The sequence below is a fragment of the Myotis davidii genome, unplaced genomic scaffold, assembly GCF_000327345.1.
Source record: "Myotis davidii unplaced genomic scaffold, ASM32734v1 scaffold49, whole genome shotgun sequence".
NCBI classification, from domain to species: domain Eukaryota; kingdom Metazoa; phylum Chordata; class Mammalia; order Chiroptera; family Vespertilionidae; genus Myotis; species Myotis davidii.
Window position 1 is genome coordinate 3,792,698 of NW_006300375.1, and position 25,928 is coordinate 3,818,625.

The 25,928-nt window shown below is 34.5% G+C and overlaps 1 protein-coding gene across 2 annotated transcripts in view; it reads left to right on the forward strand.

Annotated features, from left to right (window-relative positions):
• The window catches only part of HGF (hepatocyte growth factor), a 68,261-nt gene that overhangs the window by 31,095 nt on the left and 11,238 nt on the right, over positions 1 to 25,928 (forward strand). For both annotated transcript variants that reach the window (XM_006777146.2, XM_006777147.2), the window contains exons 8-11: positions 8,190 to 8,364; positions 12,119 to 12,246; positions 15,988 to 16,090; positions 19,854 to 19,987. In XM_006777146.2, the coding sequence (XP_006777209.1) occupies positions 8,190 to 8,364; positions 12,119 to 12,246; positions 15,988 to 16,090; positions 19,854 to 19,987 (540 nt within the window). The remainder of the gene's footprint in view (positions 1 to 8,189; positions 8,365 to 12,118; positions 12,247 to 15,987; positions 16,091 to 19,853; positions 19,988 to 25,928) is intronic.

The window sequence follows — 25,928 nt, forward strand, 5'->3', positions numbered from 1 at the left end:
TCCGAGTATACCCCATCTCTGGCATACAACATATGTACTCAGTTACACACACCAGTTAGAAACCCTTCAATAATATTCTTTGATCTCAGGACAAAGAAGAAAGAAAACCATCTTTTACTCCTACATCCATAGCTCTAACCTCATATATTATCACATTTCTCTCCATGCTTTCTGCTCTATCAGAATAGTTTCCTTCTTATACCTCATTATTGTCCATACTAGTATTATCATAATAGTTCCTTCACCTCTGCCATTTCCTCTGCCTCAAACAATTTTCTCTCCCTTCACGAGTTCAAAGTTCAACTCAGTTATCATTTCTTCATTCAATGTCCCTGAGTTGGTTAAATCCCATTATATATTTATAGCACCATAAGCCTCTCTTTCTATGTACTTCTTAGAGTCCAGTTTTTGTACTTACTTTTGAAATTTTTTAGTTAATAGCACTGTTAAGATTTGTAAGCTCCAAATCTGCTTAGTACTTTGTCTTGTACATGGTAGTAGTTCCACAAAAATTTGTTGAATTAATGAATGTTACTTTCCTACAAAGTGGTAGTTTTAATTTTCTTTTTGTGTTTCCTGGAATTTCTTCTATGCTTCTTGATTTTTATATGAAAACTTGGCTTCTGTCAGACATTGTCTACCAGGAAAATTTGCTTTATACCTTCTTCCCATCACCTCATCAACTCATCCTCAGGTTTCTTGTTTCCCCGGTCTAATTTTTGTCCCCTTGTTGCTGGTTGTCTTGATGGTCTTTACTTTATGGACTAAAGAGACAAGACTTTTCATGATTTGCCTTATTTTTTCCTTATCAAAACCCATTATATATTTATAGCACCGTAAGCCTCTCTTTCTATGTACTTCTTAGAATCCAGTTTTTATACTTACTTTTGAAATTTTTTAGTTAATAGCACTATTAAGATTTGTAAGCTCCAATAGTGCTTAGTACTTTGTCTTGTACATGGTAGTAGTTCCACAAAAATTTGTTTAATTAATGAATGTTACTTTCCTACAAAGTGGTAGTTTTAATTTTCTTCTATGCTTCTTGATTTTCATATGAAAACTTGGCTTCTGTCAGACATTGTCTACCAGGAAAATTTGCTTTGTACCTTCTTCCCATCACCTCATCAACTCATCCTCAGGTTTCTTGTTTCCCTGGTCTAATTTTTGTCCCCTTGTTGCTGGTTGTCTTGATGGTCTTTACTTTATGGACTAAAGAGACAAGACTTTTCATGATTTGCCTTATTTTTTCCTTTTATTTATTTTTCTTATTTTTTAAAGTTCTAGATATGTAAGTGTGCAGACCATTTTATTTTTAACAACTTTATTCAGTTGTAATTGATATAAAAAGTTTCACATATTTAATGTTACGATTTGATGGGTTTAAGCACATCTATATACCCACGAATCAAGGTAATAAACAAATCCATCACCTTCAAAAGTTTCCTTCTGTCATCCCCTGCCATTTATTTATTTATTGTGGTAAAAACACTTAGAGATCTCTCTCAACATTTTTTTAGCATACAGTACAGTATTGTTAACTATAGGTACTATGTTGTACAGCAGATTTCTAGAACTTACTCATCTTGTATAACTGAAACTTTATATCCCACTTCAGAAATTTAAACCAGGCAGATCTTTGGTAGCTAGGATTTCTATTAAAAATATTGTTATAGATTGAATTCTGTCCCTTCCCCACAAAAATTCATATATTGAAATCTTAACCCCTATTGTATCTGTATTTGGAAATAGGGCTTTTAGATGTAATTAAGGTTAAATAAAGTAAAATGAGGATTCGTGGTTATATAAGTAGAAGAAGAGAGATCTCTTTCACTCTCTCACTTCACCATATGAGGTGAAAGTAGCCATATGCAATCCAGGAACCAAATTGACTGGTACCTTGGTCTTGGACTTACCAGCCTCTAGAATTGTGAGAAAATACACACCTATTGTATAAGCCACCCAGTCAGTGGTATTTTGTTATGGCAGCCTGAGCAGTCTCATGTAGTTATATTGCCATTGGTCATTAATGAAAGGAACCCTTCCTCCTAGTAACTAATATACATTGGCACCATTTTAAGAGAACATCTACCTTTAAAAATTCAGTATGTTTGTATCTTGGGAAAATCACTTCCTAAAATTACACGCAAACACACTGAAATTATTTTCTTTCTTAAAGAAAGCTGGTTATTTCTCTGAATTTTACTAATCCATCTAACACCAGACAGAGATTCATAGGAATAAAATCTTCTTACTGTAGTCTGAGTCAGGAAAAAACGATACTGTCAATACCGTTCTCAAGGGAAAGATCTTATGCTTCAAGGTTTTTTTTTTTTCCAAGTCATCTACTAAGGAATAAGAGTATAGAATTGAAGACCTTTCATGAAAGTCTTGTCTCTTGAGCATTTTATACCAGAAAAGGCTTGGATAAAGTCCAGGGAAAAGTTTTAGTTAGGAATTGTAGGTTCACATGGAAAGCAAACGTGCAAGCAATTTGAGGTTTGCACTTTGGAGGTCTTTATACTACTTTCCCACGTCAATTTTCAAACGAGAAACTTTTTAAATTTACATTGAGCCCGGTCCTGTCTTTTGTGGCCCCAAAGAATACAAGTCTGTTGACAGGCGAGTAGCCTTACACACTGTTCTGAATCTCCAGGGACCATCATAGAGTAAAGCCTGCATTTCAGTTGCTCTTCAATAGCTGGGAGTAAGAAGTGGGTGTATTGAACTAGTGGGAAGAATAAGCAAGTATTTGTCTAAGGGCCTGTGAAGCAACTTGTTCTTTACTATAGTCAAAAGAACAGTGATAGCTTATCACCACTGGGAAAACCAAGTTTTGGGGTGCATGGGGGATATGTAAATGTAGGGCTTTACTTATTGTCCATGTAAGTCTTACAGACCATGGGGGTGGCTCTCTGTAATATGCGTGTGCATTAGAATTCTTCAGTTGCCTTGGATCTCCGTGAGGGCCATGTGGTCTTTCTGCATAGATTTGGCTAGCCTTTCACAGAGAAAACGGATCAGACTTATTAGTCATCTTGTTCTACTGTTTTTTTTGGGGGGGTAGGGGGTGGGTGGTGGTGGGGGTGGGGAAGAAGCAGATGTTTGTTCCACATATTGCATCACAATTAATGTCCATTCTCTTAAACCTTAAAGTTCCCCACTAGCAATTTACACCAGCAAAGTGAAATTAACATTCCAAGAGGCACCCATTGTATTTGATTGTATTCTAACAGGACAGTAAAACATTTAATTAGCAAATGTTGTTTTCCTGAAAGCCTCTCCAAACAGAAAATTTCATGTCAATCATCAAAGAAAAACATTCTTTCTCTCCTAGGCCACCAAGGATCATATAAATTATCTTTGCATCTGCTCCAAAGGGTGATCACTACTGACACCTCTGGCAAATGTTTTATTTGTGCGGAACTCTCAGAAGATTCTGGATAGTTTCAGTATGAGTGTGGTAGACATTACTTGCAAAAATACTTGTGTACGTGGGAATGCAGTATTTAAAAAACATCTTGCTTTGGCTAGACTTCATCCATTTCTGCCAATATTTGAGGATATTTCTGTGCTTAACACTTCACTTGGCTTCCGAGACTCTTCAAACGCATCCCTTAGTTTAGGTGCCATGTTACAGTATTAAGTCTAAAGGAACGCCTTTCCGACCATTAATAGCCCTTCCCAAAGTAATTGGCATAAAGCATTTGTTTTTGAACCAGGTTTTGATATTTATACAGTAGGACAGCTGAAGAAGTAGACTTTATTGCAGTTCAGGAATAAATCATCTTGTTTGAATAGTAAGTATGTATGTAGGCAGCAAAGATCAAACATTTATATCACATTAAAGGGTCTATGGACAAATCATTCATCATGGTCCTCATTGGGTAATAGTTATTAGACAGCTGCATGTGTTATTGATTGATGACAACTAGTTATCTTGTACTAATTTACCTTTTTGGCCTTTGTTATTTATTCTTATACATTGCCACCAGAATTATGAAGTTTTGTCTATGACAGTGGCTCTCAACCTGTGGGTCACAACCCTTTGGCAGTCGAACGACCCTTTCACAGGGGTAGCCTAAGACCATCCAGCATATTAGATATTTAAATTATGATTCATAACAGTAGCAACATTACAGTTATAAAGTATCAACGAAAATAATTTTATGGTTGGGTCACAACATGAGGAACTGTATTTAAAGGACCAGAAGGTTGAGAACCACTGGTCTATGGGGTTACTGCTAGCAGCTGAATGTCAAATAGGATAAATACAGATGCACTAACTTCAGAAGGTACTTTTTAGTTAAAGTAAAATTCTATCTAAATACTGCTAGTTTTGCCCTATCTGTTTTGGTTCAGTGGATAGAGCGTTGGCCTGCAGACTGAAGGGTCCCAGGTTCGATTCCAGTCAAGGGCATATACCTTGGTTGCAGGCACATCCTCAATGGGGAGTGTGCAGGAGGCAGCTGAATTGATGTTTCTCTCACATCAATGTTTCTAACTCTCTATCCCTCTCCCTTTCTCTCTGTAAAAAATCAATAAAATATATTTAAAAAACAAAAATAAATAAATACTGCTAGTTTGTAGTTAAAATCATAGGTAATATTTCCACTGAATTAAAAACACAAGGATAAGTAAAACCATCAGGTGTTTGAGGTTATATATTTACCTTCAAATTAGGAAAATAGTTATTTTCTACTAGCTTTTATATATTAACATTCCTCTTAATATTTTCTGATGATCATATGATTGCTTACTTTTTTAATTTTCCTGGTATTAATTTCTTAATGAACTATGATAATATTCGTTTATGTTAATTATCTCCCTTTTACAGAGAGCAGTGTAATTCAAATTGGTTAAAGCTCTATGTATTGTTTCACATTTTAACGATTCTAGGTCATTTCTACAATAGTGTCATTTTGTAAAAGGTGCTTATGAAAAATTACTTGGAAAATGCAGTACTCTCTAAAAGTGACACTTTATATTTAATCTTACATTAACACAGTAGGCATAAAATTTTGGTCTCACATCTCCACACAGGCATAGTTATACAATGAGAGGCTGCTGGTGCATTCACATAGTAGAGGAAACAGCCCTCTGAATCTGCTGCCATTTTTAGAAATTCCATCAAATCATGGCCAAATCCCTCACCATCTCTAAATAGCATATTCCCTGTTTTTCATTGTTTAGGTTTATATCTGGCAAATCATACTGTTGTCCAAGGAGAATAAGAGCCTGTTAATCTCTGATTGGCTCAGCCTTAATCTAGGTTCCTAGTAAGATGTGTTGGGCTCACATGTAGCTAAAGGTGATTGGTGGGGACTCATTAGACTAAGTTTTGCTGTTACGTGTTCACAGTGTCAGAGTAATACTTGAGCCTGGGAAATAAGCTCCCCAAAGTAGCTTCAAAACTTCTTGCCCGCCCCCCCAAACCTCTATAAAAACTGCTCTCTAAAGAATTCTGTACTGTATTTCTCTTCTAAAAATACGAATCTTTCGACCAGGCTCCTGGTGACAGATGGGTTTCCTTTAAGCCAAGTTTTATTTTTGTTTTGTTATGTGTGTGTGTGTGTGTGTGTGTGTGTGTGTGTTTGTGTGTGTGTGTGTGTGTGTATCGGGGGTGGGGGGCAGGGGGGGGCAGTTCTTTTTTTTTTACATTAAACAAAAGCTAGTGATGACTTCCACATGAAAACAAAGAGTCATAGTTTCAGCCTTGAAAAAAAAAATGAGTCAGTAATAAAAAAATAAAACAATATATACAAATAAGTAAGAAAGTAAAAGAGGTTTGTGAAGAGATTAATAGAAGTGTTTCTGCTTTGACTGCTCGAACTCTGTTTCTCCCATGGTCAGGACTCTGAGTCCCAACCAAGGTCACAAGTTCGCTGCCCAGGAGTTTGTGTCCAAGAAGTGAAGGATCAAATCTTTTCTTCTCAGATGCTAAGCTAACAAATTTATGGATTCCTGAGGACATCTGTTTTGTCTTCTTTCACATCACATACAGTTTTGCAGCTATATATGAAATATGTCAGTATGAGCTTGATCTTTTATCTGTTTTAGAGTTATCATCCTTTACAGTCTCCCCCCACAGTCTCCTCACATAATTTAACCAATTGTCCCAATTATCAGAAATGTAGCAGCTTAGTGGCCTTTGTTTTAATGAAATACATATAGTTCCTCAGGACCTATGAAATCCATCTAATTTACTATTTCTTGAAAGAACTTTAGGTAATATTAAAATCATAAAGAACTTGGTTAATTAGAACCAACTTTTTAAATACAAGTCATTTCTCCTGCTCAATAATTTTTGTTCTTACATTTGTAAACATTCTCTAGGCTATCAACCATGAGCACTTTATGAGTCAATCTTCAGCCACTTTCTCATCTCAATTTGAATTTCCTTTTAACTTAGGATAATTCTGAGGCACTTTTTTTTCCTTAAAGTAGGTACATAAAAAATTAAAACATTTAAAAATGAGCTGATGTTATTAAAAGGCAAATTTGTAGAAATCTGTATGTACAACATATTCCAGCTGTTGGGATGGTTATTAATTAATCTTCCTCCTTTTTTTCACAAAGCTTCATAGAATAACTTCAAGCTATGTAATTTCTATGGAATTTAATGAAATAAAGCATTTCACCACATGAGGTAGTAATTATTTGTAAGAAAAATATTAAGTTAAATAAAAGTGAAAAGCCATTACATTTTTTACTCTATTAAGTAAGGAGCACTTTTATAGACATCGTTGGCCTTTGAAGTCATGTCTAATTTTGACCTCTCCTTTGGAGAACTGATACATCTAATTCCAGATTGGATAAATCAAAGGCGTTTATTCAAATCTTAAACTGTCCCAGAGGGTGTCAAATTATCCAGTAGTATCTTGAATGCCATTGGAATGGCAAAAGGTTACTGAGGAGTTTACACTGAATTTAACTCTTTTGAACCATAAACATTTTCATTTATGTTTTGAAAAGGCATATGAATTTTGGTTGCTCCAGAATGTTTTGAGTTATATTTTGTTTGAATAACATTAAAGACAAAAAGAAGGTCCACGTTGTGGTAAAAATTTAATTTTGTATTTTTTTTTTACTTCTTTGTTACTGAAATTTTCATGATCTTCATAAAATATGGTAAGAATTACAGTTGGACTAAGAAAAGAGCTAGAACAACTAATTTGTGTATTTTTAAATGTCAACAAGTTTATTAAAAATAAAAGAAATTAGCATATCAGCTTCAAATCCTATATAATAAAATGCTAATATGCAAATTGTCCCCTCAACCAGGAGTTCCACAGGGAGTTCGAACAGGAGTTTGACCAGGGGGAAGGGCTGGCTGACCAACCTCCCACGTCCCCTCCCCCAAGCAGGCCCAGCCCGGTCAGCCTCAAAGGGGGCCGGCCAGCTGGACCCCACCTGGGCACGAATTCATGCAACAGGCCTCTAGTATATTTATAATATTACAGAAAAACCAAGGTTAATACCATTACCAACTTTGTATGTATTTAAGCAAATTAATTTTAGGAATAATTGTATAGTTATTTCAGAAATATATACTCAGCATATATGTTATAGTGACATAGGGAAATAAATGCCTTTGAAGGACTTTTTAAGACCAACCTAATTTGACATTTGAAAGGAAAATTGGAAAGGAGATAGCCATAATGATAAATTGACTTTTTTTATAATTCTAATCTCTAGACCAACATTAATTTCCCTTTTCGTAAAATTTTTTTAATGGCCAAACTTAGAGCAAAGTATTTTTTTTCATTTCCCTACTTGATCATTATATTACTCATAGATGTTTTTCAATTTCCAAAGAAAAGCGATTAAAAAATATATGGGATAGTTAAACATTAATAAATGGAGAAATTTTATGTCTAATGTTAAAACATGAGTAGACAGATCCAGGAAACTTAAAAATTACCAGTTGATGCTTTTTTAAACTGGTCTAGATGAAGCCAAGCTAAAATATTCTGTTTTATATGGAGAAAAGTTTCACAGTCGGGTCCACCATGTCAACTTGCTCCTGTACGTTAAGTGTGATAGTAATAATGACACATTTAATATTTATTCCACTCAATTATTATAAAAATGTACGTGACAAAATATCCGGGTAATATGAATGCAAATGAACATTCAGAAGGATGATAGTTTGAAAGATTTTATTAATTTGTGTTTACTTTTATCAATAGCTCACAGTACTATGAATGACACCAATGTCCCTATGGAAACAACTGAGTGCATTCAAGGTCAAGGAGAAGGTTATCGGGGAACCGTCAATACCATTTGGAATGGAATTCCATGTCAGCGATGGGATTCCCAGTATCCTCACCAGCATGACATAACTCCTGAAAATTTCAAGTGCAAGTGAGTAAATTAAGGCAAATATTATAAATGTGCAGTAAGCTCTGGGAAAATGAGGTAGGGTGGTTACTTTTCACTAATTTCTGTGTTAGTGATCCTTAAACTTTAGTGTGCTAGGGATAATCAAAAGGCAGATTAATCTACTCAGAGATTTTGATTCCTTAGGTCAAATACGCATTTTTTAACAAGAATTCTAGGTACTTTCAAATCAGATGGTTTATGTGCCATGCTTCGGGAAGCACATATACAGGTTTCTAATCACAGCTTTGTTCTTTGCTTTGCTTTTTCTGGCTAATCTTTACCCAAGGATATTTTTCTATTAATTTTTAGGGAAAGTGGAAGAGAAAGGGAAAGACAGAGAACCATCGATGTCAGAAAAACGCAATGATTGGTTGCCTCCTGCACAAGCTCTGACCAGGGCCCTGGGCCCGGGAGGAGCCAGCAACCAAGGTGCATGCCCTTGACCATAATCAAAACTGGGACCCTGTGGTCTGAAAGCCGACGCTCTGTCCCCTGAGCCAAACTGGCTAGGGCCATAGCTTTGTTCCTTCAGGTCTAACAAACCAATAAATGGTAATAGTAACCAGTCAAATTTTAAACCAGTGCCTTTCATATTAACTTTAGGTGAGATTACATACTTTTTCTCCTGCAAAAAGAGGAGTATCTTATTTTCAGCTAATATTGTAAACTGATGAATATTAGGCCTTGAAACAAACTTTTTTTAAAATGTTAAATGAATATTTTCTTTTGTTTCTAGGTTTGCTTTTTAAAAACGGGGATGTAAAACATTTGTTTAGGTGAATTAAGCCAAAGAAACTTCCCTTAAATGTCAGTTACTTGGTTGTATGTGCCTCCTCTGTGGCTGCTTTTTTTCACCACTTGACTTGTTGGACAGACACAGCCACAATGCCATGTGTTTTAAAATTGTCCACCTTGTTATGGGGAACATAAAATGATTGCTTTTGAAATTTATAACACACGTGTCATTCATAGTGCCTTGCTGAAATAGCACCTATAAATAACATATATTGGCTTTATGTAATTGGATTTTAATAAGAGAGCTTAACATTTCAAGATGGAGAATTTTGAGCACTAGTCAGCCAATCCACTGGAGAAGGGAGATATTTTATGTTTTTCTTTTTAAGTTAATTTAATGTATTTACTTAGATAATAAATATTCATCGCTTATGAGTTTTTTCATTATTTTATAATAAGGCAATTAGAGTAGATATTCTGGGTTTATTTTCCATCATTTTTTTTTCACAGCAGTATACTTTTTATTCCTGACCTATATGTTTCACACCTTGGAAATAAATATCAAAGTAAAGAAAGCAAAGAAAATGAGAAAAGATTAGTTAAGAGAGATAGAGGAGACACTGTCAGTGCCATTCACACTTTCTAAGACTGGTAATATTCAAGTAAGAAATCATGTATGTGTGAATACCCAATTAAATTTATTTGTAAGAAAAAATAATAATGTAATTCACATATTACACAATTAAAAATTATCAAAAGTTTAGTTGTTATTTGTTATCAGAATTTAAGTTATCCTTTCTTAATTTATTTATTTGGTCAAGATTACTAAACCCACATTAAAAAAATAGTGAATTTTGTTATAAAACAGATAAAATCTGACTCAACGTTTTTCTCAGAATGTTGATGCATTTATTTGTGGTCTAACAGAGAACAGTGTGCTAATCAGGTGTCTCTGGTTGCATTAAACACCATTTGCTGCAATATGAGACTCCTTACAAATGACAATTTTAAAACTATAACTCAACCATAGTGCCCTGATGAATCTACATGAATCATATAATAATTAATTTGTTTTAGAAATCGTAAACAATTCTTTCTTCAAGTGAAGGGAAAGATCATAGAAAAAACATTTGGGCATGCCTTGACTCTCACGCTTGCTTAATCTAGATTAATGAGGTGCTTATAGATATTGATTTGTGTGTGTTAAATAATTATTTTAATTAAATTAATTGAGGTGACATCGGTTAATAGGATAATATAGGTTTCCAGTGAACAAACACCTCTTCCAAGAAGACATACAAATGGACAACAGATATATGAAAAGATGTTCAACCTCACTGGCAATTAGATTTAGGTTTTTAAAGTGGGCCTAAACTAAGACTTTCGTTAGCCTTAGAACTCTAATGATCTCGCCCTAAATTAATTTAACTAAGCAATTATTCATCTAAAATTACAAAATGGTATAAATTTTATGTAAACTTTAATGCACATATTTTGTACTGACATACATTTTTGAAACATTAGTATAAATTGTTTGAAAGAAATAACAGATTTTCTTTACCTTTCCAGTTAATAATTTTATCATTTATAAGAAGGCTAAAGGCTTAAATAGGGGTTATAACTATGGAAACTTGTTGTTCTGTGGCCTTAACTATTGGCAATCACTGTTATTATAATCTTAAATAGCAAAGTTTGTGTCAGGACCTATTTTTACTATATAAATTATTATTGATTTTATAATCAAACCCAAGCCTCTTCCTTAAGAACTTCTCAGTTTCTAATGGTTAATTTTGGTATCAATAAAATTATAGTTCTTTTTAAAAATATGTGTTTTTATTGATTTTAGAGAGAGAGGAAGGGAGAGGAAGAGAGAAAAACATAAATATGAGAGAGAAAACTTGATTGGTTGCCTCCTGCATGTGCCCCAAATGGGGAAAGAACCCTCAACTTGGTACGTACCCTGACTGGGAATGGAACTGGTGACCCTTCAGTGGACAGGACAACGCTCAACCAACTGAGCCACACCAGCCAGGGCAGTGCTTTTAATTGGACCTAAGTGATGTAAATAATGTGGTTTTATTAGATTTAATATTAATTTTGTTAAATTATTATTCACAGATATACAAAAAGACAGTGCAAGCTTGCTTTAAATTAGAGAGCATGTTTAGGAAAGCAAGTCTTAAATTCAGTATTTCATTTGAAGTGAATTTTATATTAAGTTTTGCATTAAAATACTTTTATACACAGAGAATATTTGTATAGAATTTTTCCTTACTGAGAACTCTAAATACTTAATAAGTTACTGGTAAAATAAAGGATGTATATATACTACATTGATGACTTCTATATTAGGTTTCTATGTTATAATTATGTCTTTATTTTACAAAAATATTTATAAAGATTTAGGTAACATCTCTAAGTCAAGAAATAAGTAATGTGCAATTAATATAAATATATGTAGCAAGTTAAATGAATCGAGAAAAGACAGAATTCAAAGAAGAAATAGGTATGATGTTTTTGTGTGGCAAATGTTTGATTAGGCAAAATTTTCATTTTAAGTGAGAGTAATTAATGACTATTAATAATAGCCTTTATTCTACAGAGAGATGCATGTTGTTTCTACATTATATATGAGCCGTAAAGATAATAAATAAGAGTTTAGTTTTAAAATGTGTAGCAGTTGAGAGTCCTAGACTGACAATAAGTGAGAAGAATGTAGTGAGTGGTACCAGTTCTCTCTTTTGTGAAGCAGGATTGTTTGTCTGAAACTCCAGGCTGGTTGGAGGAAAAGAATACTGACATCTGTCAGCATGTTTTTCAGTAATGGGGCAGTGTCCGTTGCATATATTGAATTCTAAATTGTTCTAACTATCCTAAAACTAAAACTTAGAACTCTAATTATTGCCATGCACACATTTGGGGGTGTCTAGAGGTACAGGAGTGCTGATTCCATCGATGTAAGAACTTGGGCAATTTACATTAACATGCTTATTCTCAATAGGGACCTAAGAGAAAATTATTGCCGAAATCCAGATGGGGCTGAGTCACCCTGGTGTTTTACCACTGATCCAAACATCCGAGTTGGCTACTGCTCCCAAATTCCAAAATGTGACGTCTCGAGAGGACAAGGTAATAGTTGACATTTTGCAATATGGGCATGATTAAATTCAGGGGAACTGCCTAAAGGGAGCTCACAACTTACAGCAGAAAGCCTACTTCTCATTGCACTGCTTTTGTTGAAAAGCAATGTCCCCAAGTCTAATTTCTTTTTCACATTCATTTGTTCAACGTTTATTTACTTATTGCCTGTATATCAGTGCCAGACACAGTTCTAGGCACTGGAGATATACTAGGAAACAAAACAAAATTCTTTGACCCCCTTGAAACTAAATTCTGGTAAATAGAAAACAAGCAAAGTAAAAACGAGGTTGGGATAGTAAGTCAGTTTGTGGTAGTGCTAGAGAGAAAAGTGTCCCAGTTAGAAGAGAGGGGTTTTGCTACTTTATATTTTAACTTGAGGCCCAGTGCACAAATCTGTGCATGGGTGGAGGAGTCCCTCAGCCTGGCTGGCGATCAGGGCCCATCAGGGCAGGCCAGGGATAGAGACTGTGGGAGGTTGACTGGCTATGGGAGTGCACTGACCACCAGAGGGCAGCTCCTGCATTGAGCGTCTGCTCCCTGGTGGTCAGTGCACATCATAGTGACCATTTGACCGGTCATGTGGTCGATAGGTCCTAACAGTCGCTTAGGCTTTTATATATATATAGAATTGTTTGGGAAGATCTTACATATTAAGAAGACCAGAAAGACATCAGGGAGCACATGTGCCATATGCATCTGTTTATAAAGGGCATTCTAGATAGAAAAAATCTACAATTGCAAAGAGATGGAAGAGTGCTTGAAAAGTTTAAAGAAACAGCTCATCATTTTGGCTGGTAGAGACTGAGCAAGGTAGAGAGTCTCAGGAGATGAGGTTATAGAGCGGCGGTTCTCAACCTGTGGGTCGCGACCCCTTTGGCGGTCAAACGACCCTTTCACAGGGGTCGCCTAAGACCATGCTGCATATCAGATATTTACATTACTATTCATAACAGTAGCAACATTACAGTTATGAAGTAGCAACGAAAATAATTTTATGGTTGGGTCACAACATGAGGAACTGTATTTAAAGGCCCAGAAGGTTGAGAACCACTGTTATAGAGCAATTGGCTAAAATCGCATAGGCCTTGTAGGAGTTGGGAGGATTTACACTTTTATTCTGAAAAGGAAGGAACTCTTGTAGGGTTCTGAGAAGAGAAATTAAATGACCTGTCTGACTTAAATTTTAACTGGACGATCCTGGCTGCATTATGGAAAATAGCCAGAACTTCTGACAAGGGCTCAAACAGGGTAATCAGTTGAGTGATTGTTTCAGTAATTTAGGAGATGAGAGTTATGGGGACCTGGGTGTTAGCAGGGGAGATGGTATGTAACAATGGGGTTTGAAATAAATCACCATTGTACTTGAAAACATAGGTGCCATTGAAGGTAATTGTTTCAGGAGCAGTAGTAGAGAAAAGTCAGATTGAAATAGATTTTAAAAAGAAATTATTTGTCAAAGATTATTAATAATGTTAGGTTATGGACATGTATTAATATATAGTAAATTGAGAGCTCTGATTTTTGAATAATTATTTTTTTCACATAAATTTAATTACGATGGCTATGGTCAATCCTAAATCATCCTAAAAAGTCCAAGCCAGAGTCAAAGCTTCATTTCATAGATTTATTGTCCTATACATACTCATCTATCCTTTAACCTCTTTCTCAGTGACATTTTTCACGAACAACTCTGAACACAGTTGCAGAGAGAAGAGGGGAGGAGTCCCTTTTCAGTCAATTTCACTGTTCTTTGGCAGATTTTAAAGGTCATTTGGAAATAAAGTTAAAACCAATGATTAAGGGAGTCTTGGTATCTACTGGATGTTTTCTTCCTATCTTGTTCATTAAAGCTATTACTGATAATTTGTGATCAGAGAGGCAAAAAAGAGCAATTGCTTGATAAGCTTCTGGTATATATGAAGACACTTTTGTGTACAGTACATATATATTACTTACTGAAAGATCAAGTAATATAGAATGAGAGTTTTGTATTTTAGAAGTTACATAGATGTTATTGTTTATCTAGTAAGTGCACAAATTAATAGACAAAGAAATTAGTTTTATAGAATTTAAATAACTTAGCTAAATACTCAGATTAGCACAGCTGTGACTGAATATAACCCTCCTTAAAATGATCTTTCCATTATTCCATGTTTCATCTTTTTTATTAATACTTTAACATTTATTGCATTGTTTTTCTTTAATAATATATTGTGCTGATACAGTACAACAAAGTGCAGGCTCTGTGGGGCAATTTAAAAATGAAGTCCTACTTAATAGACAATTCAACATACAGCTGTGAAATTTTAACACTGTTATGCTATCATTTGATATTGCCAAGCTAATGGCACGTGCGCGCGTGCACACACACACATACACACACACACAAGAATGTTGCTGTTATCCTCTCCATATACCAGAAAATATAAATTTCACATATAGTTTGATAAGTTAGAAATTTCTTCTCAAATCTTGCAACACCTGAATTAGCTTATGTAAAAATGCTCTTCTAATTGAATTTTAAATAACTTTGTTTAAAAAATAAAAACTTAAATTACAGACTTTCTTTATAAATGTTGATAAAACACAATTTATTAGATTATGTGAGATACACTTAAGAGAATTCATAAGTCCACATTTATATCACTCCTTTGACTACTAACAGTAGTATTGCTACCACTACCATTGCTATTACTGGCAGTAATAATACCTAAATGGAAGGAGCAGGGGAGAAGGAAATATACATGTATAAGAAAATGATGACTAAAAAAGAAGTGTGGGAAATAAAAAAATAACCATTTTAAAACCAGCATAGTACTAATTCACGCAAAATTAACCAAAGTATGCCTAAGCCATTAAGTGACTATTACTTGGCAGTATGTTTACTTAGTCTCAAAGGCCTCAACATTTTTTGTTTTTGTTGTTATATAAAAAGAAGTTTTTCTTTTACACCACTTAATGAAGATATCAAACTCTCCAGTAATAATGATAAAAGCTCTGAAAAGAACAAAATATCATCTATTCAATATTCCTGTGTTTAAATTGATTTTATTCATGAGCAAATAAAAGATGAAATTAAAGAGCATTGGCTTGGCCTGGTTGATGTGGCTAAATGTTTGAGCATAGACCCCAGAACCAAGAGGTCATTGGTTCTATTCCTGGTTTGATTCCCAATCAGGGCACATTACCCGGGTTGTGGGTTTTAGGCTCAATCCCTAGTAGGGGGTGGGCAGGCAGCAGTGCTCGCTAACATACGGGGATGTTTCTCACATCTATCTCTCTATACCTCATCCTTCCTCTCTTTAAAAATCATTTAAAAAAAAAACACCCAACTTATTAAAAATCAACAAAACACAGCTGGCTTGGGTGACTCAAAATCCCAATCACATGAAAGATAAAATTAAAACACAAGAACTGTGATGAGTATATGAGTGTTCATTATGTCATTCTTTTCTGAAGAAAATGTTGGGAAATATATATGTCATTCTAAAAATTCCCACTTTAAGTGTCCTTAAAAGCCACCTGTTTAATTTTTTTTAAAATGTGCAATTTACTGCATAAAATCTCATTTTAATGAAAAAGAAATTTGGCTGAAAATAAATAATTTGTACAGATTTTAGAGTGATTTAATTCTTATGTTGATTTTTGTGAATGTATATGTTGTTTTTGTTCTATCTGTATTCCCTAGTATTCACTAGTTTTTTTTTCCATGTATTTATTTATGTTTAGATTGTTATCGTGGAAATGGCAAAAATTATATGGGCAATTTATCCAAAACACGATCTGGACTAACATGCTCAATGTGGGACAAGAACATGGAAGATTTACACCGGTGTGTAAATTTCTTCTTACAATATATAGTATCCTATATAATAAAGAGGTAATATGCAAATTGACCATCACACCCTCGCACAAGATGGCCACCTCATGTGGTCAAAGATGGCCACCACAAGATGGCTGGCAGGGGAGGGCAGTGGGGGGCAACCAGGCCAGCAGAGGAGGGCAGTTGGGAGCGACTGGGCCTGCAGGGGAGGACAGTTGGGGGGGACCAGGCCTGCAGGAGAGGGCAGTTGGGGGGTGATCAGGATGGCAGGGGAGCAGTTAGGTGTCAATCAGGCTGGCAGGAGAGTGGTTAGGGCGTGATAAGGCTGGCAGGAAGAAGCAGTTAGGGACAATCAGGCAGGCAGGCAGGCGAGCGGTTGGGAGCTAGCAGTCCTGGATTATGAGAGAGATGTCCAACTGCCAGTTTAGGCCCGATCCCTGGATGCGGTTGTGTGGGGTCGGGCCTAAACATGCAGTTGGACATCCCCCGAGGGGTCCCAGATTGGAGAGGGTGAAGGCTGGACTGAGGGACACCCCCCTCACCCCCCCCCCATGCACAGATTTTGTGCACCAGGCCTCTAGTGTAGTGATAACAGTAATAGGTATATGTAGCTATGCACATTGATATTTCTTTCCATTATTTATATATCATCATAAGCTAACAAAAACATTAGATTGATTATTCATGCAACTCAATTTAATATTTTATCTCTAAGTAGCAAACTTTTAAATAAGAAATTCAAACCAGTACATATTTATTGAGCACTTACTGTATGTTCTGCTTTGTGATAGGTGCCATGGGGAACATTAACAAAAATTGGGTATACATTTTGACTCCATCTTTATGGAGGATATGGTCATATTGAGAAAATAATTTACATTACTTAATAAGACCAGGCATAATTAAGTGATAAATTTTATGTTTCATGTAGTACATTATATTATTATGTTCTCATAATTAATTATTAATATTCATAAAAATTGAGTAAGTTACCATTTTCATGTACATATATACCTTAATATCCAATTAATTCCTAAAAACTTAGAAAGACATATAAAATGTTTCTAAAATAAAAGGAATGTAATTGGAAAAAATTCTATATAGTTCAAAGAAGTAGAGATTTTAACATTGGACATATTCACAGAAAAATAAGTTATCTTCCACTCAAACCTAGCAATAGTGTTAGTGTGTTTGAAATTACAAAAGAAAGGCCATAGTTGTGACATAAAATATCCCAGAATATACGCATAGTTACATTAGATGAGTTATCAAACTGACTCATTCTATATGCGTGAATAAGAATTTTAGCACTCAGAGAAATTGAGTCATTTTGCCTCCAGCCGCACTTTAACTTTTAAAGCCTTTATTCTCTTCCAAAATGTACTTACTACTGGATGATAATGTTTCAATTAATTTACTTCATAAATAGTGATAATTCTAAGGTAGTGTTCTCTAACATAAATATGCATTTCACATATGTAAGCTTCATATGTACTTTTAAGTTTTCTAATAGACACATTGAAAGAAGTAAAAATAAACAGGCAGGATTGTTTTTGTAAATATAGTTTTTATTATAAATCAAATATATCTAAAGCTTTTTCATTTTAATATGTATTCAATATAAAATTATTAATGAGATCTTTTACATTTTTATACTAAAATGTAAAACCTTCAAGATCTGGCCTATATTTACAATTATAGCACCATTCAATTTGGATTAGCCACATATCGTTTTCTCAGTAGCCATATGTAGCTAATAGCCACTGTATTGGGCACAGTAGCTCTAGGACTTCAAGCATAAGCAGAATTCTGTCCTCATAGATCTTACATTCTAGTATGTAATGCCAGAAGACAGAAAAAGCCAATATCATATTGTAAAAATTATGAAAATAGCATATTTTATGCTGTGGGAATGCAAAGAAGTGCCACTCAAACCTTTGATCGTCAGGAAGACTTCTAGAGGAAGGGACATTAGCTGTGACATGAGATAAGTAGAAATTGGTGAAAGGAAATGTGGGAGAAAGAGTGAGTTAGGCAGAAGGTATAGTTTGTTCAAAAGCCTAAAGATTGAATTGTTCGAAAATCAGAAATAATTTTGGACGTTTGAAACAACATAATTTGGCCACTGTCCACAGCCAAGGAATTCCCCAGTGGCAAGACTATATAGAGTCCTGGAAGCTGTTTAAAGAAGTTTGGATTTTATCCTGAGTATTAAAGGGATTCATTAATGAATTTTAGGCAGGAATCAGCATGATTAAAATTAAATGCTAATTTGAACACTGCTATTTTAAAACTCATTTTTAGAAATACATAGGGGTGGATCTAGCTCTTATGGACAGACCTGTGAGAGACAATTGTACTAACTCTGCCTTTACTGATTTCTCATTAGATGGTCAATGTTTTTATGAGGGAAGTATTTACACCACAAAAATCAGTAGGGACAACGTATGAAGACTCCCTTCCTACACACTTCAGAGTTCCAGTTGTTAAATATTTAGCAGCATATTACTGGAAAGATGTAACATTTACTTAGATATTGCAATGGTTATAACTATTAATTTACTAAGCTTAAGATTACTTTTGGAAATAGTTAAAAGTCACTTGGAAATAATTTGTAGGAAATTGATGAATGATTAAGTTACGTGGTGGCACTTAGGTTATATATGTAAATCACATAGAATCTGGCACATAGTATTTATTATATGTGTTTGCTGTTGTTATTGCTCCAGAAAATAAACTTGAGTTTGAAAAGATGATCTAAGTTTCCATGTCCAAAGCTCTTCCCAATTTTTAAAATTACATATTAATTACAGTTAAGATGGTAGTAATAAATAATCCAAAACAAATCCAGTTAGATGTATAGTTTTCATGATTTGGTTAGGATGGCCATGTGGAATTTGACTCCACTAATATTACTGAAGTAAATATAAATATCAATCTATAATAATAAAAGCATAATATGCAAACTGACTGAACAGCAGAACAGCAGAACAACTGCTGTTATTATTAAGGTCCACAATTTACTATGTGTATACATTTATAAAATTTAAATATTTAGTAAGGTACAGTAATGATATTGTACCTTATGTACAGTATATATATATATATTTCACATAAGCAGGTATATAAGCAGGTATGGTCTTCTATACAATATTTTTGCTTTTCTTTTATAACAAATTTAGTGAAGATGTAAAATATGAAAGGCCAAAATATTACTCAGTTATCTGTCAAGAAATCACATTTTGTAACTCTATGACCAATGATATTTTATAACTTAACTATTTTATTAGTACATTGTTATTAATTTCTCAATGTTTCTTCTTGTATTTTGGCAAAGTTATTTTGCAAGAGATGCTTCATATGTCACTGAAACAAAAAAGTACTTTGCAATGGATTATGTTTCCTAGTTATTTTATAATATTGATGTTCTTTGTCATCTGCTCTCTTTTTTTGCCAGTGTTCATTTCCATGCACAGGTATATTGTTGCCTTACCACTGCAATTATTAAATAGAAATAAAGTCATAAAATCTTTCATCATTTAACTATGCTAATTATTCAGCCCTATTCCATATTCCTGAGCTAGAGAACATGCTTCCAAACTGTAGAAACAAAATAAATATCAAACAAAATAATCAAAATTTGTATCAGTTGAAGCTTGTGCCATCTCTCTAATGAAAGTTATGTGCTCGGGTTTTATCTTCTTGGTGACATTTTGGGGTTTTTTGGACAAAATGAGCATCTTGTGATGTTCAGAGTATTTTGTTTATGCAGGCATATCTTCTGGGAACCAGATGCTAGCAAGCTAAATAAGAATTACTGTCGGAATCCTGATGATGATGCCCATGGTCCCTGGTGTTACACAGGAAATCCTCTCATTCCTTGGGATTACTGCCCTATTTCTCGTTGTAAGTATATTTAATGATCTTTTTCAGGTGAAATATTTTAAATATACTGCATCTTCTCTAAATTGATATCGTAATCAGAGGTGAAATAATAATATAGGAGGAATGCATTTGATCCCTTAATGAGAATGTACTACACACACACACACACACACACACACACACACACACATTGAGGATTGGGCATGCCCTCAACCAGGAATTGAACCGTGACCTCCTAGTTCCTAGGTCGATGTTCAACCACTGAGCCATGCCAACCGGGTCATTCTGCTGACCTTTTAAAAGAAGACCTTCTTTCCTCAGAAGATTCTCAAATTGAATCCAGAAACAATCATTGGTCATGGCTCTAATATGACTGCTCTAGGAAGAACTCCCCATTCTCATCACCAGTACTATCTGTTCAGCCTTTGAATGTAGCAGAGCTTTCAGCAAAGGCCCCCAACCCACTAACCATCCCAAGAAGAGACCTGAGGTAGTGGTGCTTCTATCTTCTTAGTTATTTAGCCTAAGACTAAGAAGTATGGAGCATTCCATCCACTCTTTGAGCCCAAGAGAATTTTGTTAAAAACGTATTAGTGTGCCGAAACCGGTTTGGCTCAGTGAATAGAGTATCGGCCTGTGGACTGAAAGGTCCCAGGTTCGATTCCGGTCAAGGGCATGTACGTGGGTTGCGGGCACGTCCCCAGTAGGGGATGTGCAGGAGGCAGCTGATCGATGTTTCTCTCTCATTGATGTTTCTAACTCTCTATCTCTCTCCCTTCCTCTCTGTGGAAAATCAATTAAAAAAAAAAGAGTATTAGTGCATAAAGTAAAAGATACAGTGGGGCCTTGACTTACGAGTTTAATTCGATCAGTGACGGAGCTCGTAACTCAAATTACTCGTATGTCAAATCAAAAAGTGAACTAGTGAGACACGTGATGCTGGGATGATGTGGCGTTCACTGTGATGTTCGCTGCGCCAACTAGCGGTGGGGTATCTGAAGCTGGCTCGTAACCCGAATTTTAGCTCGCAACTCAAAGCAAAAAATTAGCCGAGAGATGGCTCATATCTCGAAAAACTCGTTAGTTGGGACACTCGTAAGTCAAAGCCCCACTGTATATGTAAAATATATGTGTGATACACTTCACATAAAAGAGCACCTATATATAAGTAAGAAAAAGATAACTTAGGAGAAAAGTAAAGAAAAAATGCTCAAAAATAAATATAATTGATAAATAAATATTAAAACTTAATTGTAAGAAAAATGAAATTATAAAAACATAAGAAATAATTTCCACCTATCAGGTTGGCAAATAAGAAAATGGTTGTTAATGCCCAATAATATTGAGAGCCTGGGTGATCAACTCTCTAAATTCTGCATTACTTTGTGAATGGGAAAGCTTATCTGGAAGTAGTATGGAGAAATTTTGTAACCTCAATACTAGCGACACTGTTTGCTAGATAATTCTTGTTGTGGGAGGCTGTCTTGTGCATTATAAGATGCATGATAGCCTCTACCCACTACATACCAATAGTACTACCAATACATCCAGTCATGACAATCAAAAATATTTCCAGACATTGCCAAATGTCCCCTTGGTGGTGATGGTAGGGGAGCATGGGAAAATACCCCCATTGAGAACAACTTATATGGAAATATATCCTCAATATATTATTGAATGAAAAAGTCTTATTATAAAACTGTACAGTAGCAAGAGACCATTGTACTATACTATGTATCTCACAGCTCCATGTTTATAGCCAACATCTTTAAACACTGTTAAACTACCTTCCTACTTAAAAAAGGACATACTTTGATAAGTTCAGTACTAGTCTGTTTTAAGAATGTTTTACATGTGAGACAAACCAGCAGCAAGTACCTTGAAAATAACAGTAAAAGCACCCTTTTTAAAAGAGGCAATTGTTTGAAGAAATGTTAGCTTTAAAACATGAAATATAAACAACTCTATATTTTTCCTTAATATATGACAAAATTAAAGAGATAATTTCTCACCTTAAGTGGAAACATTGTGAAATTTTAGCATAAAATGGTAAACCTTAAACACAATGCTAATCAAGTATATCTATCACTATTTTTAATAAAGAAATTCTCTATAATAATAAATAAACATGTTTGCAAAGGAATATTATTAATATTATTATATTTCATCTCATCAGCTCTAATCATAGCCTTTCAAATTCATTAGTGTTTCTCTGGTGTTCTGTTTTTCCCACATTAGGGTTTGCGTAGGTCCTGAAAATGTTCTTTTATAGAAGATGTCTTTCAAGTTTCAATGCTAAAACAAACAAGCAAACAAACAAACCTACTTCTTTGGCACAAAAAACTTAAAAAATAGCCAAAGGAAGTAATTTTTCTAAATATTACTTTTACCTCATGGAAAATTTTTGTGAAGTTTCTGTGATTAAGAATAAGGATGTCCAGATGGCATGGCTCAGTGGTTGAGCATTGGCCTATGAACCAGGAGGTCATGGGTTCAACTCCTGGCCAGGGCACATGCCTGGGTTGTGGGCTGAATCCCTACTAGGGAGCATGGAGGAGGCAGCCAATCAATGATTGTCTCTCATTAATGTTTCTATCTCTCTCCTCCTCATCCTTCCTCTCTGAAATCAATAAAAATATATTTTAAAAAAAGGACTAACAAAGGCTAGTAGACTCTCCAATGAGAAGGAAAAAAAGTCAATGATCTGGCTTTTAAAAAAGGTTCTAATGCTTTTTCTACAGAATTCCAGATATGTAAAAATCCCGGTAGCTTAGTTTTAGCACATAGAGTAAAATGCTCCAATAGAATCCCAGGGAACTGAGCTTTGGATTATAAACCTAATGGACACAGGGCTCTAATAATTTAAAAGTTTTAAAAACATATTTCCAACTAACATTTTAAAACTAAAAGTTGTCTTGTGCTATTGAAAGACTTCAAGGTGTTGCTAGTATTTGATTAAATGCTATTGCAGATAACTCATTTTTACTTCAATTTATTTCGAACATTAATTTTAATAAATATTTTTACACTGTCATCTTTCTAACTAATATTTATAGCCAGGATTTATTTACATTTTACCACTGTTGAAAGGCTAATAAAATTTATCTTTAGAAAATTTGAGGTTGTATTTATTTAACTGCAGAGACTATATAAATCATTTTTGCACAGTACAATTGTGGTACAAATCATGTAAAGGTTTTATTACTTTAAAAAATGCTTATAAAATTATACTTAACATATATTTTTAAAATCAAATATGCAGAAATAAGACTGGAGAAATGTTTAGACATTTATCTGTACACAAACACAATATAGCTTAGAAAAAAATCTTAGTTTTTAACAACTAAGAGTGTAGTGATTAAGAGCTTTATCTCTGACCTCAGGGTAAGAATTCCAACCCTATTACTATAAGTGCCTTGGGCAAGTTATTACATTTAAGTTTGTATTTATTTATTCATTTTTAACAACTTAAAATTGAGTTACTACTATGTGCAAAGTCCTATATAACACACTAGGTATCCTATATAATAAAAGGGTAATATGCAAATTGACCCTAACAGCAGAACAATTGGGAATGACTGGTCACTATGACACACACTGACCATCTGGGGGCAGACGCTCAATGCAGGAGCTGCCCCCTGGTGGTCAGTGCGCTCCCACAGGGGGAGCTCTGCTCAGCCACAAACCAGCCTGACGGCTGCCAGCACAGCAGTGGTGGCAGGAGCCTCACCTGCCCCCTCAGCAGCTCTAAGGATGTTTGACTGCAGTTAAGGCCTGCTCCCCGCTGGCAAGTGGACATCCCCCGAGGGCTCCCCGGCTGCCAGAGGGATGTCTGACTGACAGCTGAGGCCTGATCTCCTGGGGAGCAGGCCTAAGCCAGCAGCTGGTCATCCCCCATGGGGTCCCAGACTGTGAGAGGGCACAGGTCAGGCTGAGGGACACCCCCAAGTGCACAAATTTTTGTGCACCAGGCCTCTACTACAACAATATAAACAATGTTTCTTACCTTTACATAATTTTCAGTGTAGAAAAAAGACATTTATGTAAATAATTGCAAATATAATTATTTAATAAACATATATTAATATTAAAATAAATAATGAAAATGGGAGCAATCAATATCTGCCTGGAGAAATATGTGATGTTCATAAAGTTTGAACCTGACTCAAAAATTTAAGAATATATTAAAAGGTTTCTTTTGTTTTCAATAACAGTTTATGGTTTGAATCACAACACATAAATACAACTTTTATAATTGACATGTTTTCCTTCTTCAAAATATAAGTTGAATCAATACATATATTTTTTTATATTTGGGTACTATGGTGGCAATAGTGGGAAAGAAGTAAAAGAGGAAAATTGAGAATAGTATTTGATGGTAAAATGGAAAAGGCCTAGAGAGCAGTTTTTCAAGGTTTTGCTCAAAATGTACAACAGAAGAAACTAGAATGCTTTTTTAAAATTCATAATCTAGCCTTCATCCCAGAATCTCCAGAAATCTGACTCTAAGTGGTATATCAGCTAATTCTAAAGTGGGGGAAATATTTGCTTAACAGGAAAATGTATATATTTTCAATAATTAATTAATATTAATATCAATAATATTAATTAATTATTATTTAGGTCTACATTTTACTATGTGTATACATTTTTAAATTTTAAATATTTTATTAAGGTACAAATGAACTAAATACTGCATTCTTCTATTAGCTTGATTCTTAGAAATAGAAAACTTGATATGCAATTAAGGATAGAATAGTCTTTTTCATCAGGACAACATAAGAAATAACTATAATTTTTATTTTAGAAATTTTAAGTACTTAACTTGAGTGGAAAAACCACTGTCCTTGATGTTTTAATGAGCCACAGTCAACCTCAATCTTTATTTGTACTATGAACTAAAACCTTGACCTCAGCTGACTCTAAGACAAAACCCTCCCTCAGGATAAGCTAAAGGGAAAGTAAATAAGGAGATTTATATGTTTTCCTTTACCTTTATTCATTTAAACTACCTAGACTTGGTAAATGAGCTTAAGTAAAAACTCTTGAGATTCTCTATAAATAACAATCAAATTTGCATCTATTACAAAGGAGTCCATATGCCATTATTCTTTTGTTGTCGGTTTATTTGAGCTCAGAGTATTTCCAGGGATTAACAAGCAGCTGGGTCTAAACAGTGCTTGACTAAATGCCATCACTTCTGAACAGTCGGACATTAAACTCCAGGAAATATATTGTGCCTCATTTGTTACTGCATAAGTACTCTCAAATCCTAGCATCTTCTAAGCCTTTTTTTTTTTTGTAGCAATTAAGCCTCAGTAAAGAAGCTATGAAAAAGGAGTAAGTTATGAAGTTTTAGTTAGAATTAATTTCCAGTTTCTAGTGTTCTCTTTTTTTCTATATTTTTTACTATGATCTGGAAAAAACAATTTTGAAATATTCTAAGGAAAAACGTTATATTGTTATTCTTTTTTCCCATTGATGATTTTGATTTCTACCTTCTGGAATTCTTAAAGTTTTCTGAAGCATGTGAAGTTTCAATTATCCTCCACTGTATTTTAAAAAAAATAATTTTCAGAAAAAATATAAATGGACCACATTACGGTAAAAACATAATTTATCGATATGAATGGCACAAGCAAGCAATAATAAGTATTACTGCTATTAAATGAAATGGTCCTTGTGTATGATGTTGGGGGATCTTGGTAGGATGAGGCAGCTCCTTGATGCCAGCAGACACCCTCCACAGTCATAAAACAGGGTTTCCCCCACAATACCCCCTACCACTAGGCACACACCTTCAATATTGTCCAGTAAAAGTGACACATAATTACTCAAAAGAGTACTATTACATTTTATCTTTGAATAAAATGTCAATAATTTTAGTAAATTATCCAATTCATGGACATTTCAATTGCAGTATATAGCTTTGGTTTTATATTATAGAAATAAGTCTGTATGA